The sequence below is a fragment of the Clarias gariepinus genome, chromosome 7 (assembly GCF_024256425.1).
Source record: "Clarias gariepinus isolate MV-2021 ecotype Netherlands chromosome 7, CGAR_prim_01v2, whole genome shotgun sequence".
NCBI lineage: Eukaryota > Metazoa > Chordata > Actinopteri > Siluriformes > Clariidae > Clarias > Clarias gariepinus.
In genome coordinates, this window is record NC_071106.1 from 15036542 (window position 1) to 15051392 (window position 14851).

The 14851-nt window shown below is 38.5% G+C and overlaps 1 protein-coding gene across 2 annotated transcripts; it reads left to right on the forward strand.

Annotated features, from left to right (window-relative positions):
* Nucleotides 1–697: 697 nt before the first annotated feature.
* utp4 (UTP4 small subunit processome component) lies at nt 698–11318 on the forward strand. 2 transcript variants are annotated; one of them, XM_053499890.1, is made up of 16 exons: nt 698–800; nt 2227–2402; nt 2504–2692; nt 2863–3037; nt 4200–4411; nt 5723–5894; nt 6301–6392; nt 6488–6584; nt 7544–7608; nt 7681–7803; nt 8404–8560; nt 8692–8798; nt 8889–8984; nt 10436–10621; nt 10789–10899; nt 11060–11318. In XM_053499890.1, the coding sequence occupies exons 2-16, from the start codon at nt 2241–2243 to the stop codon at nt 11174–11176; spliced, it is 2061 nt and encodes a 686-aa protein (XP_053355865.1). In that variant the 5' UTR covers nt 698–800; nt 2227–2240; the 3' UTR covers nt 11177–11318. The 2 variants fall into 2 exon arrangements, with proteins under 2 accessions (XP_053355865.1, XP_053355866.1); XM_053499891.1 differs by lacking the exon at nt 698–800 and adding an exon at nt 812–934.
* The last annotated feature ends 3533 nt before the right edge of the window (nt 11319–14851 follow it).

A 14851-nucleotide genomic window follows, 5' to 3' on the forward strand; every position in this document is an offset into this window, starting at 1 on the left:
GAAGCCAGGGTGTGCTTTTGTGGACCTCAAACTAATGAATAGACAGTTTGCAAGCTCCCCCTTGTGGTGACTTTAGAGAAAACCTTTAGAAAACTTTAAAGACAACTGAATGTCTACTCTCTGCAAGGAGAATTTGCAGGCACTTTATGTTTGGCAGCTTTTCCTTTCACTGTGTTTATGTGTATTATTAAAAATAAATAAATAAACCTCATTGTATCAGGTGACTTTACCATAATACAATAACCTAAATAACTAGAGGAGCGTTTCAGTGATTTTACAGTGATTATAACAAAATGTAACACCAGGTGGCGACACTGAGCAGCGTGCCATGTTTCAGAAACGTTTATATAGAACAGAAAGTGGAAATTCAGTGTCTACAGTATGTTTATTTATGTTTTTTAGCTATAGCACTTTATAGATTATTATTATTATTATTATTATTATTGCTTTTGCGAATGGCAAAGATTGTTCAGATTTCGAGCATTTTATTAGATACGAAAGCAAACGGGAACCATGACAATATAGTAACATTTTATATATATATATATATATATATATATATATATATATATATATATATATATATATATATATATAATTAAAAAAATAATAATTATTATTATTTGTAGCACCAGCCGCAGCAACACTTTAGGGACTTTTAAGCGACTTTTATTTTTTAAAATAATCTTGTGCTTCCGGGGTTGAAGGGCTTCAACGTGGTGCCGCAAAAGCTCAACGTGCTGAGCAGCTCGAGATGAAACCTCAGATTGACTAAACTGCTAATACATATTTTAAGTCAGGTAAAATATAACTTTTTTGCTCGGATTTGTTAAGCGAACAATTAATTTCTCTTTATTTCTCCTCCGATGAGTTGATCGGCAGTTGTGTTCCCAGTGTTTACTGCAGCAGCTCTAGATAAGCCCTGTTTCAGCGGGTGAGTGAGTCTGGGACTGGCTGTGATCCAGCAGTTAATGTGGTTTATTGGAGCTGAAATGTGTAATCTTTAATAAGAAAATGGGTTCTTAAGTATTATTTGGTTTAATTAAGCCGTGATGAGTTCTCAAGTAGCCAGTAGCTAATGTCCTGGTCAAGAGCATACACACACACACACACACACACACTACAGATATTTCTCTTTAACTTCTAAAAGTTTTTATTTTAAAAACATTTCCAAAATGTTACTTTAAAATAACATGACCAAATTCATATTACTGAAACACATTACTTTAAAACTACATCTGTTTTTCTTCTGTTGTGATTGATTCTTCTTGAAGTCCAGTGTAGATTTATTACTTTATTGTTATTTTTCAGGATTAACCCATTATTTTTGATTTAATGCAGACTTCGATTAATAAGAAAGTAGACTGATCTAAGTGAGTCTCCTCTCTGCCACCAAAACAGTGATGCATTGTGTTTTCCTCAATTTGGTCTACAGTAACTCTTCTACTGGATCGGACAACACGGGCGCAATGTGCGTCAGTGAGCCTTGGCCACCCATGACCCTCTTGCCAGTTTACCAGTTTCCCTTCCTTGGATCACTTTTCAGCCTGGGAACATCTCACAAGAGCTACAGTTTTGATTTTCATCTGACCCAGATGTCTAACAATTACAAGTTGCTGGCTTGAAGTGGGTGGGATATAATAAGCAGCAAGGGAGCATTTTTTTTTTTTTTAAAGTGATGTGTTTAAACACATGTTTAAACGACACAAAAAATAGGCAAGCATAAGGACATTGACAAGGGCCGAATTGTGACGGCTAGAGGACTGGGTCAGAGCAACTTTAAAACTGCAGCTCTTGTAGGATGTTCCTGGTCTTCAATGGTGAAGAGTAAATAAAAGGTAATCCAAGGAAGGAAGGAAGGCGAGCGACCTGGCACAGGGTCATGGGTGGCTCTAATGAAGGAGTAAAGGCTGGGCCGTGTAATCCCATCCAATAGAAGCTAATAGTGTTGGTCAAATTGAGGAGAAGGTTAATGCTGGTTAAGATAGAAAGGTGTCAGAACACACAGTGCATCACTGTCATGGTGGTAAAAAGGGGGAACTACTTTTTATTATTTGGTTTTTATGCCTGCTCTGTGTATATTCCTATTCTACAATGCACAGATTGAACCTGTGGAATTCATCTTGCAGAGCTTAAAGTCCTAATCGTGCACCTTCAGTCATTTTGAAAACCTTATATATATATATATATATATATATATATTATGTATTTTACATTATGTTTCAGCTTTAATCTGTTACATGATGGGAGAGTTCAAGGTTCATCGTGTGCGCTTCTTTGACTACATGCCCTCGACTGTCCGATCTTTGGCCTTCGAGCCACAGAGCAGTAAAATTGCGGCGGCGAGAGCGGACGGATCTGTGGAGATCTTTGATGTTGCTGACAACTTCTTTCAGGAAAAGGTGAGTGTGTGTGAGAGAGTCTAACTGTACCTGACTGCTTGTTTCTGGCCATTCTTTAATGTGTGTAATATGATGAGGTTAATTAAGTCATGTGTTCGCAGGTGATTCCTGGGCGGGAGTCGCGTGCCACTGAGGCTCTGGCCTGGGTGGGTGAGCGTCTCTTCAGTGCAGGTTTAAATGGAGAGATTGTTGAGTACGATTTGGACAATTGCAAGGTGAAATACACCCTCGACGCTTACGGAGGCCCCATCTGGACCATCGCAAGCAACAAGCAAGGAACTCATTTGGCTGTAAGTTTTAATGTTTTCTTACACTGTTGGATTAAAATCCATCACAGAATTAAGATGATCCTAACCTGGACAATCTGTTCTCTTTTAATAATTAGGTTTAAAATCTCAGCTGTTCTGATGACTTGTTTTCTGACGGGAGTGATTGTTTTGATATATATATTTTTGGACAGGTTGGGTGTGAGGATGGTACTGTTAAGCTGTTTGAGGTGTGTAAGGGTAAAATCCAGTTTGAAAGGAATCTGGCCAAACAAAAAGGACGCATCATTTCCCTGTCCTGGCATCCTTCAGGCTCTAGGATCGCTGCAGGAATGATGGATATGATTCGGGTCTTCGACGCTGGAACAGGTAAGAAATCCCCGGATGAAAAAAACGTGAAATTCAAAAGTCCTAGATTTTACAAAAGGACATTGGGAAATGTCTTATGCTATGATATAAATAGTCAGTAAGAACACAGTTGATATGTAATTCAGAGACATAAAGAGTCGAAGGACAGTCAGAGTGCTGCAGAATTGCTTTGCAATATTTAGTTTAATAAACAAAGAGAGAGAAAAGAGGTAGAGAGGCTTGATGAAATGTATGAAACGGTCAAATTGTAAAGAATTAAGTAATCATCTATGTTGCTGTATGAATGAAGAAAAGATTTTTACGAGTACATTTTAAACTATGCATGTCCCTTTTTTAACGTGTATCGTTAAACCAAACTGATTATACTAAAATTATTTTAGTGCTTTCTTCTCCGCTCCTTCACTAGATGCGTATACAGACATACAGGATGTAAATGTCTGTATGATACACTATATTGAATTTATCTAATAAATATGGATGGAATATACAGTAGTCCAGTGATGAACAGGAATTATGGATGGTACATAGATGCATAGTAGAGGAAGCAATGTTATAAGTAGTGTATTTAACATTCCATGATCACAATGTCATTGCAGAAATAACAGTTTTATTCCTGCACTAGTTTCCCTGCACATACTTTAATTGTAAAGTTAATTAACTTGTAAGGTTATAGTTGCCGTCAGCGGCCAGCATCCCTGTAGTTTGTGTGTGTTGATTGTACTCTCTTTACATATGTTAGTCTTGTAATTAAAACATGTTAAACTTAAATTTAAGATTTATTATGATTATGTAAACTATATTTAATATGTTTTAAACTATGTTTAATATGACTGAACACAATTTTATCTCATTACACATCTGAGCAGTTGAGGTTTAAGGGCCCTGTTTAAGGGCCCATGGTGTTAGCTTGGGTTTGAACCTGTGATCTTTTGATTTATACATATAGCTTTGTAATCCAACATCTTAACCACTGACCCACTCCTCCACAAACTGAACTGAAAAAAAAAAAGCCTTTTTAAACCTAAAGGAGTTGCAAACGTCTCCACTCATCTCTATAACATTTTAATCGTGTAGTTGACTTGACGCTGAAGTTGACTAGAGCATGTGGAGTTTCAGAAGTGTTTCCTAAATCAATTGTTATCTCACTTTTCTTGCTGCTCAGGTCAGTCAGTGCACAGGCTGCTGGTGGAGCGTGGAATGGGAACAGCCAGGAGTAAGGAGTGTGTTGTTTGGAGTGTGGTTTACCTTGCAGATGGCACCATCATAAGCGGAGATTCGTCTGGGAAGGTGAAGATATGGGACGATCAAACAGGGACATTGATTAAAAGCCACCAGGTCACCAAGTGGGACGTGCTGACGTTATCGGCTTCACAGGTGATTTTAAAAACATTTTTACACATTGTGTGTGTGTGTGTGTGTGTGTAGTTGTGTTTTTAACAGAAATGGGCCATGGATGAAATTTCCATTGCGTGAAATTAAATCGGGGAGGGAGGAGACGCCAGGCTGGTTTTATTATTTGAGATAAAATGTCAAAAGCATGATGTAATTCTAACTTCCTTTTTATTTACTCATGGTGAGTTTGAATGATTATAGGATTAGGGTTAAACTACAGTGAAGGCAATTCGCTATGAATATTTACCTGTGGATAAATTACTACTCCAGGATCGTGAGTGAAGCAGGTTTAAAAAAAAAAAAAAAAAAATTCTCCCTTCCTCCCGCTTTCATCTTTTATCAACCAAGGAAATAATCAACTAAACAGCGTGTTGAGAAAACTCATTATTTTTATTCTGTTCTGTTCTGCAATTAATGCTCCATATGTGTGGTATCATAAAGCATCCTGGCTCTGTGACATGCTAGTCTTTTATAATCATTTTGTAATCGAGGGGAAACCGCAGGTTCTGAAAAATAAGACCAATGTGGAAGTGCCAAAAAGTGCAGTTCCTCGAATGACCACTAGCTGGCTCAGAAACTGTTAAATGTCCAACTTTACAACAAAATGTTTACAGCCTGAGAGAAAAAAATGGTTTTGGTCACCATAGCTAGATTTCCTGTTCATGACAACTGTATGTTTACACAACTTATCAATTAAAATGATATGATACTATTAATAATTAGGGCCGTTACATTTGAGTTAAATCATTTGCTGTCTACGATACATGACTTTAGCTAACCAGCTATTTGGATTCATTGTAGTTTAGGATGATGGAATGCAAATGCAATGCAACAGTAGCGCATAAATCCACATTAGTCACCTTAGCATTTAAGCTAAGCTAACTATTTTGTATTAACTGAGGTAAATATGAATGTTTCAAACAAACAAACAAAAAAAGTCAGGCTCTGGTCATTCTGCCCTTTGGTCCAGTTTTGCTTATAATTTATTTCACTTGTGCTGGAAGGTTCTATGGATTGCTGTAGAGATATTATAGATATTACATGAACTCACCGGTCTTAATATAGTTAATCCCAATGTTCATTAACTAGCAGGTGGTATTGATTTTAACATGTGCAACTTATCAGAGTTACCATCAAAAATGACTGAAAATGTTTAAAAAATATATATAATTTCCACTTATAAAGTGTTAAAATCATTTGCATAAACTGTTTTTAATCTTTACCTCATTATGTCCTCCTCTTTCTTATTGAAATAAATGAAATCATTCTTAGTTATCTGATTGTGACCCACAGGATGAAACCAGCGTCGTTGCAGGAACGTCAGAGGGAACGGTGATACAATTCCAGCTCCTCTCCATGGTTCTAGGACAGGATGAGAGAGAGTGGGTCCGAACCAGAACCTTCAAGAACCATACTCATGACGTCAGAGCTGTTTTGGAGATCGACATGGCCGTTGTTTCAGGAGGTTTGATTACCTACTTTGAAATTCTTTACATATTAAATGTAATGAGGGGGCGCCATTAAGCTAAATCTCTATACTGCAGTGTGTACAGTAGGTTTGATAGAGGGTGTTATCAACTTGGAAAAAGCTTTACTGTACCCTATTTTTATCTGTTTAAATGCACAATTGCGCTTGATGTAAAGTATTGTCTCGCAATTCTACTCTGTAATGTACAATAATATGTATATTTCAGAGTAAAATTGCATGAAAATACAGTACATTACATGTAGTTTAGGGCAGTTCAGCATTACTTTAAGTTTATCCTGTAAACTAAATTAACATCGAAAAAGAAGTAAAAATTCAACACCGAATACAAGATTGCGTTGGATACACTTGATACAATCGATCTGGCTTGTTTCTCCCTCCTCAGGAATGGACACACAGATTGTCATGAGGCCTCTCCTGGATAAAATTGAAGTGAAGACCACTGCTACGGCTTTTCGCAAGATCCATTTTCCTCATGTGAGTTTTATCCCCTCAAAGTTTTTTAATCCGCATCTAAGGCTAAAATTAAGTTGCGTTGTGCTAAAAATATATATATTTCCTCCACCGTATAGCGGAGCTTAGTGTCCTGTGCAAAGAAAGCAAGTCTACTGCTGTTCCAGTACTCAACACATCTGGAGCTATGGAGACTCGGGGAGAGTGATGGCACTGGTAAGAAAGCTATGACCATCTAAATAAAATTGAAAGAATAAAGAAATCCAGTTATCTAACGGTCCCCGTCCACTTTATTATAAACTGTTTAAAATCTAGAGATGGCAATTTGTGAAATGTGCTGCTCGTCCAAACAATTTGCTGTTTCAGAAGAGGCTGCGTTGAGGAAAGACACGGTTGTGTAGCCACTTGTTAGTGAAACTAATCAGAAAAAAAGGTTAACATTTGCTAGAGAGCATAAATATTGGACTTTTGAGCAATGGAAAAAAGTCATGTGGTCTGAAGGATACAGATTGACCCGATTCCAAAGCGATGGGTGTTATAGTGTTGCTACAGTTGGTCAGGTCTAGGCTCGACAACGTTATGTGGCAATAAAATAAAGTCAGCTGATGACCTAAATGTACTGAATGACTAGTGTATCATATCTATGGAGTTTTCGTCATTGATTGCACAGGAATATTCCAGGACTCGAATTGTGAAAGAGTGGTTTTGGGAGCATGAGAAATAAGTTTTGCACATTAATTGGCCTCCACATTGTGTGCTGTAATCCAAACCAAAGGCAGTCATTTTGATGCTGCCACATGATTAGATCATTAAATAAGCACTTGTACATAAATAATATAGTTAATTATGAGTGTAACTCAAATGATAAACAAGTTCTTGAACTTTTTTCAAATATCTTTATTGTAGGAAAATAATGTGTATAATATATTGTATGGATTATGTATTAAATTCTAAACTAAATTTCTTTACATTACAATCCATATTATGAAATATTTTTCCACAAGGAGTTTGCAACAGAAGTTTTTTTTTGTCTAAAATCATACATTAAGCAACACATAAAATAAAATGTTTTGAAATACCAAAAAACTTTGTAATAAGGTTATGACTGCCATTTTTTTTTTTCTTTTTTTTTTTTTTTTAGAGATTTTGAAAACGGTTTCCTTTTTTTCTTTTAGGAATGCCTGGAAGCAGTTTACCTATTAAAAGAAAACCAGAAAAATTACTTCATTTACAGACAAAGGTATAGATTTTGCTTCTATATCACTTACTCCAAGAGAATCCAGAAGATTCATTATTTTTTTCCCCTCATCAGGGTGAGGAGCAAATCTGCTGCAGTGCCGTGTCTCCCTGCGGAGAGTGGATCGCTTACTCTACAGTGGCCAGCTTACGACTGTACAGACTGAACTGTGACAACAACAACGTCAGCATCACTAAGGTCGGTTTCTTCACTGACCGAGAATGAACGTACAACGATCAGCCCCAACACTAACACCACCACACCAGTAAACTGGTGACCTGATCATGGGTACCCAAGGCTTATCTCTGCCTGTGGGCATCAGAGGCCAGTCCATTCATCGGATCCCACAAAAAAGCCAATGTAGCACAAATTGACAAAAGTCAATGCTGAAAGGAACAGAACACCCACCCTGCCATGTGTAGGGTTTAGCTGGGACAGAGTTCAAAGTTGTTAATCTGGCCTTTAAATTCCCCAGATCTCAATCCGACCAAGTATCCATGGAATGCGCCAGACGAACAACTCCAGTCCATGGAGGCCCTACCCTGCAAGCCACAGCACCCAAACAATCTGATGCCAACATTCTGGTGCCATGGCACACATTTCCAGAGCTCTTTTCAGAGCCATAGAACAAGGGGCTACAGCTGCCAGGTGGCACAAAAGAGAACCTACACAATATAAGACATTTTCAGGGTTAATGTTCTGGCTGATTTAGTGTATATTCATACTACATGAGCTATGTAGCTACCTCAAACAAAGCCTATATACTTTACTGAACTGCTGCTGCTTGTTTTCTTATAGGTGTCCAAGCTCCCAAAGATCCTAGGCTCAGCCAATCAGATCTGCTTCTCTTCAGACTCCTCCCGCCTTTTTGTAGCTTCCAGTTGCTCAACCATACACGTGGCAGCTCTGAGCCAGACAGACTGCAAGTTTGTTACCACGCTGAAGCCGAAATCAGGTAAGAGCAATATTGTTTTGTTTTTTTCCCCAGCCCTGTTATTTATTTATTTATTTATATATCTGCAGACATATTTAATCGTTTAATAGCGTGCCTAATTTAATCCTTTTCTGTCCTTCGTTCTCTTCAAGGCTCAGGCCAGGCAGTTAATCTTTTAGCAACCAGTGAGGATGGAAAATGGCTGGCCTCGGCCAACAGTGCTCACGAGGTTCACGTGTACAATCTGAAGAAGATGAAGGTAAGCTTTAACACAGAAGTTTTAAAGATAAGAAGGAAATAATGTATGATGTGTTTGGAGTCACTCACATCTTTGATTTGTGTGTTTCAGCTACACTGTACAGTCCCAGTTTATAGCTCTGGAGTCAGCGCCATGGCTATTCATCCAACAACTAACAACTTGTTCATGGTGCACGCAGATCAGCAGGTACACAGCACATGAATTACTCCAGTGTTCATTTCTGCTTTCTATATTGTATAAGAGGATGAATCAAAATTTATTTGCACTCCGGTTACATTAAAACTTGAGGGTCTACCTGAAACAATTTACAGAAGGGAACAGAAGCGTTTGGATGTCTGCAATCAAAATTTGGACTGATACTCTAAGAAACATGAAAGTTTCTTAAAGAGAATCATTACTGGTGACGAGACATGGATGGATTGATCACTACGAACCTGAGAGTAAACTACAGAGTATGGAACGAAAACATCCTCAGTCGCTGACCGAGAAAAAGGTCAAAAGTCGACTATCAGCTGGAGAATTAATGCTTACAGAAAAAAAAGTTTAAACAATTAACAGTCCTTGTTATAGTGAGATGCTTATTGCAGAGCTGAAGCCTAAACTTCCACATTTAATTCAATTCACTTGTATTTATATAGCGCTTTTAACAATAGTCATTGTCTTCACAAAGCAGCTTCACAAAATTAAAAGCAAGAAAAGATTTCCTGGGTTGGCAATTGGAGAGAACCTGGCTCAGCGGGGAACCCATCCTCATGTGGGCCATAACAGATAGCAGGGATTGATCTGCAGTCATACTGTGTGTTAGAGCTGGAAGTTCAATATAACAGAAGATGTCAACATGGAGTCTAGTTCAGTTCGGCACCAGCATGGCACCAGGATGAGTCAGACAGGTGCTGAGGGCAGAGGGGGTCTGGATCACTGTAAGCTCGGGAGCAGTGTCATTAAGCAGAATCCAGCTGGAGGTGGTTTTTCTCTGGATGCCTCAGGATCCTTGCAGGGTTGGCCTCTGTCTACTAATGCAGAGGTGTTGTGATCTTACATGTCGATGCACGTCCGCACACTGTCGGACGTGCATCGACACACTGTCGACACCCTGCAAAAACTTCATTTTGAGGTGTTAAAGCATCGTCTCTATAGTCCCGATCTCGCTCCATCCGACTTACACCTGTTTGGTCCCTAGAAAGCAGTCGTGCGAGGATAAAGATCCACTTCTGATGATGATGATGTGAAAACAGGTGCATTCAGAGGAGGTTTGCATCTCAGCCTAAAACATTTTTTATGAGGGTACATGAGAACTTGACAGATGGCCAAAGTGAGATTATGTCTAAAACAGGGTGTATTTGTCTTTCCTAAAGGAGAATTTATTTTAAATCAACCACCCTTATTGCGAATAATTTTTGACTCACCCTTGTATTATTAGTTACAATTGGCGTTGTTTGTGTACATGTACCATGAATTCTTGTATATTCGTCAACGAAATAAGTACAAAAAGTAATTTGATCACCTGCTACATTTTTGCTGTGTGGGGGTTTATGTTTCACATGTGATGGACTGCATTAGCCTTTCCATTAACTGATGCTTATTTAAGTATTGCAGAAGCATTGATTTAAGTGTTTGTGCTTGTTTTGGTTCTGCAGCTGTTTGAGTACTCTATAGAGCAGAAGCAGTACACTGACTGGAGTCGACTGGTGCAGAGGAACGGACTTCATCACTTGTGGCTGGAGAGAGACACGCCAGTCACCAATGTGACCTTCAGTTGCAAAGACCCAGCCCACATTGTACTGCATGACATGTACATGTTCTGCATCATTGATCAAACCCTGGTAAGACTTTAAATCATCATACCTAAAGATAAAATAAAAATTTGTAACGGTGTGGATCTGGATGAATTTTTATTAATTTCATGAAAACTCTTCTGGGATGATTTGGGGACGGTTATGAAGTGATGTTTATTTCCCAAGGTTATTCTGGAGTTTTATTCTCTTTCCAGCCTCTTCCTGATAAAAAGGCTCAGTTCTACAACCAGCTGACTCTGCGAAGCTTGCCTGAGAAGGAAAGGAAAACTCATAGCCATGCTTTCAAAGTTTGCAAGACCTACAAGGTGTGTTTCGAACACATTCAACACCAACTGCTCTGAAAATATATTGCATTCATTCTTCCTTGAGAGTATCCTCAGATTTAACATCTCTAAGGGCTGATGATACCATTGTGTATGAATGTGTGCACAGGGTTTAATTGTGAACTGCCTCTCTGTTGTACAGGAGCTGCTATTCGCTGGACTGATGGAGGATCAGTCACTGGTGGTTGTGGAGCGCCCCCTGCTGGACATTACAGCTCAACTCCCACCACCAGTCAGACAGAAGAAGTTTGCTACATAAGTGTGTTTGTGTGTGTGTGTGTGTGTGTGTGAGAAAGAGAGAGAGAGAGAGTCAAAGAGAGACATATTGTGAACCTGCTTATCCCCATGCTTTGTATTGTTTTGATACAGTAATAAATGGAATATTTACTGTATTGTGAAAATGATGGGCTTGGCATTTTGTCTTGACATTTAATGTAATGTAGACAATTTTTCTGTAACACCATTACTCTGAAGACAAAAATGGTGGTTAATGCAGGTGACTTAATACCACCTTGACATTAAAGAATATGAATAATGGCATGTACAGTTGTGGCCAAAGGTTTTGAGAATTAAATAAATATTGGAAATTGGAAAAGTTGCTGCTTAAGTTTTTATAATAGCAATTTGCATATACTCCAGAATGTTATGAAGAGTGATCAGATGAATTGCATAGTACTTCTTTGCCATGAAAATTAACTTAATCCCCCAAAAACCTTTCCACTGCATTTCATTGCTGTCATTAAAGGACCTGCTGAGATCATTTCAGTAATCGTCTTGTTAACTCAGGTGAGAATGTTGACGAGCACAAGGCTGGAGATCATTATGTCAGGCTGATTAGGTTAGAATGGCAGACTTGACATGTTAAAGGGGGGTGATGCTTAAAATCATTGTTTTTGCATTTTTAACCATGGTGACCTGCAAGGAAACGCGTGCAGCCATTATTGCGTTGCATAAAAATGGCTTCACAGGCAAGGATATTGTGGCTACTGAGATTGCACCTAAATCAACAATTTATAGGATCATCAAAGAGCTTGCTCAGGAATGGCAGCAGGCAGTTTGAGCACTTCTGCACGCACAGTGAGGCGAAGATTTTTGGAAGATGGCCTGGTGTCAAGAAGGGCAGCAAAGAAGCCACTTCTTTCCAGAAACAACATCAGGGAGAGATTGATCTTCTGCAGAAAGTATGGTGAATGGACTGCTGAGGACTGGGGCAAAGTCATATTCTCAGATGAAGCCTCTTTCCGATTGTTTGGGGCATCTGGAAAAAGGCTTGCCCGAAGAAGAAAAGGTGAGCGCTACCATCAGTCCTGTATCATGCCAACAGTAAAGCATCCTGAGACCATTCATGTGTGGGGTTGCTTCTCATCCAAGGGAGTGGGCTCACTCACAATTTTGCCCCAAAACACAGCCATAAATAAAGAATGGTACCAAAACACCCTCCAACAGCAACTTCTTCCAACAATCCAACAACAGTTTGGTGAAGAACAAAATTTTCCAGCACGATGGAGCACCGTGCCATAAGGCAAAAGTGATAACTAAGTGGGACCAGAACGTTGAAATTTTGGGTCCATGGCCTGGAAACTCCCCAGATCTTAATCCCATTTAGAACTTGTGGTCAATCCTCAAGAGGTGGGTGGACAACCAAAACCCACTAATTCTGACAAACTCCAAGAAGTTATTATGAAAGAATGGGTTGCTATCAGTCAGTATTTGGCCCAGAAGTTGATTGAGAGCATGCCCAGTCGAATTGCAGAGGTCCTGAAAAAGAAGGGCTAACACTGCAAATACCGACTCTTTGCATAAATGTCATGTAATTGTCGATAAAAGCCTTTGAAACCTATGAAGTGCTTGTAATTATGTTTTAGTACATCACAGAAACAACTGAAACAAAGATCTAAAAGCGGTTTAGCTGCAAACTTTGTGAAAACTAATATTTGTGTCATTCTCAAAACTTTTGGCCACGACTGTAGACTGCAGAAAAAAACAGATTTTATTTACAATAGACAACAGCAGAAAAATAATAATAATAAAAAAATCTAAATGCTGTACTAAAAATAGTGCAAAAGTGGGCACATTTTGCACGAAAATGTGCAATTTGAATGTGTTGTTCAACCATCTGTGCACACTGCTCTCGTCAATGGTGTCATCTCCATAAACATCCTGTAGCGCAGTGGGAGAGCATCAACTGTGATAAAGAGCATCCGAGTCCTTTGTGTAAAGGAAGACTTACTCTACCAACACAGTGCAGTTGGAATAACCTTAAAAAAAGTAAGTACACTTTATTGTCTAACGAACTGGCAACGGAAATTAGTACACCGTAAGTGAACATGTCAAAACTGTGTCCAACGTGTCAGTATTTAGTGTGAGCGCCATTGTCATCTAGTCGGCCTTAAAGCTCCTAGGCGTGGAATTCACCAGAGCTGCACATGTTGTGGCTGGGATCCTCTTCCGCTCCTTCATAATGATATCACAGAGCTGCTGGATGTTAGACACATGGTTAGACACATCGCCACCCTCCGCTTGAGGACGCCCCACAGGTGCTCAATAGGGTTCAGGTCTGGAGACATACTTGGCTGCTGACTAACACATGAACATGATGATTGGGACATGTGCCTTTGCATGGTTAAAGATGTACAGCTGTTATCACGTAGGGTGTACTCACTTTTGTTGCCAGCTATTTTGACAATAATCGCTGTATGTTAGTTTCAGAGGACATTAAATCTATATTGTTATACAAGCTTTACATTGACTGCACTAAAATATATTCAAGTTTCATTTCTTTAGTATTGTCCTTTAAGAAGATATATTAACATGCTTGTTGGAATTAGAGGGGTATACACAATAACTCTGGATGTGGTAATCATCAGTACCGAAAGCATTATTGCAAAAATGTTTACTTTTTTCACTACATTGCTCTCTCCATCCATATTATGAAGAGATACAGTACAATGTGTTCTGTATCATGGTTTTGTGAAGCCATGTATTCCTGATTTGCACTGTAAGTCGAGCTACTTAAGCTTAAAAGTATTGTTGCACTTGAATGGTCTGAGAGTGTCCGTGAATTTTTCTAGTATGTATGTGTAAAATAATATTCATTAGATTTCTTTGGAAGGAATGGCTAATTGTTGGCCCTTCTGTACCATCAGAGGTAAAGCTGCCTTTTGTAAAGGGAAGTCTTCAGGGGGGGGGGTTATTTATTTATTTATTTATTTTTGGTTTCTTGAAAACAGGCTGCTTTGTAAAACTTTTTCCTTCAATAGAGGGAACAAAGAACAGCTGGTAAACAGAGCTAACACATTTTTCCACTGTGCCACATTAAATGTAGCTATAAATGAGAAAATAAATACAATATGTTGTTCGTTAATAAATAATAAAACTTTATATTTGTCATTGCTATGGTGTGAAAGGAATAAAACGTTAGGAACATTTTGAACTGTAAGAGGGACTAGTGTAATGAAGCATGTTTTTGTGTACAGTACTCTACCAGTCAAAAGTTTGGACACACCTCCCAATTCCATGTTTTTTTGTGATTTTTATTTCTTTGTACATTGTAAAACAATGCTGAAGACATTCAAAATATGCAATAATCTTCTTTGAACAGTTCATATTGAGATGTGTCTAATCTAATCTGAGGTGCTGTTAATTAATTGGTGATTTCTGAGGCTGGTAACTGTAAATGAACATCTCTTCTGCAGCAGAGGTAAGTTTTGGTCTTGCTTTCCTGGGATGATCTTCATGAGAGACAGTTTCATCATGGTGTTCGATGGGTTTTACAAATGCACTTGACAATACTGTTGTAGCAAGAACTATTCATTCTTAATTACCTAATGCCATATGTGTTATTTCATAGTATTGAATACAAAATCCAGTATTGTTCTACAACGTACAACTTACAGGGCTTTAAGGATATACTACTAATGTCTTCATGCCAGAT

Bases quoted from the DNA above. Each gene is read 5' to 3' on its own strand.
- utp4 (XM_053499890.1), top strand. From the start codon at position 2,241: ATGATGGGAGAGTTCAAGGTTCATCGTGTGCGCTTCTTTGACTACATG. The intron at 3,038-4,199 runs GTAAGAAATCCC...CTTGCTGCTCAG, and splicing joins GGTCTTCGACGCTGGAACAG to GTCAGTCAGTGCACAGGCTG. The intron at 4,412-5,722 runs GTGATTTTAAAA...TGTGACCCACAG, and splicing joins TGACGTTATCGGCTTCACAG to GATGAAACCAGCGTCGTTGC.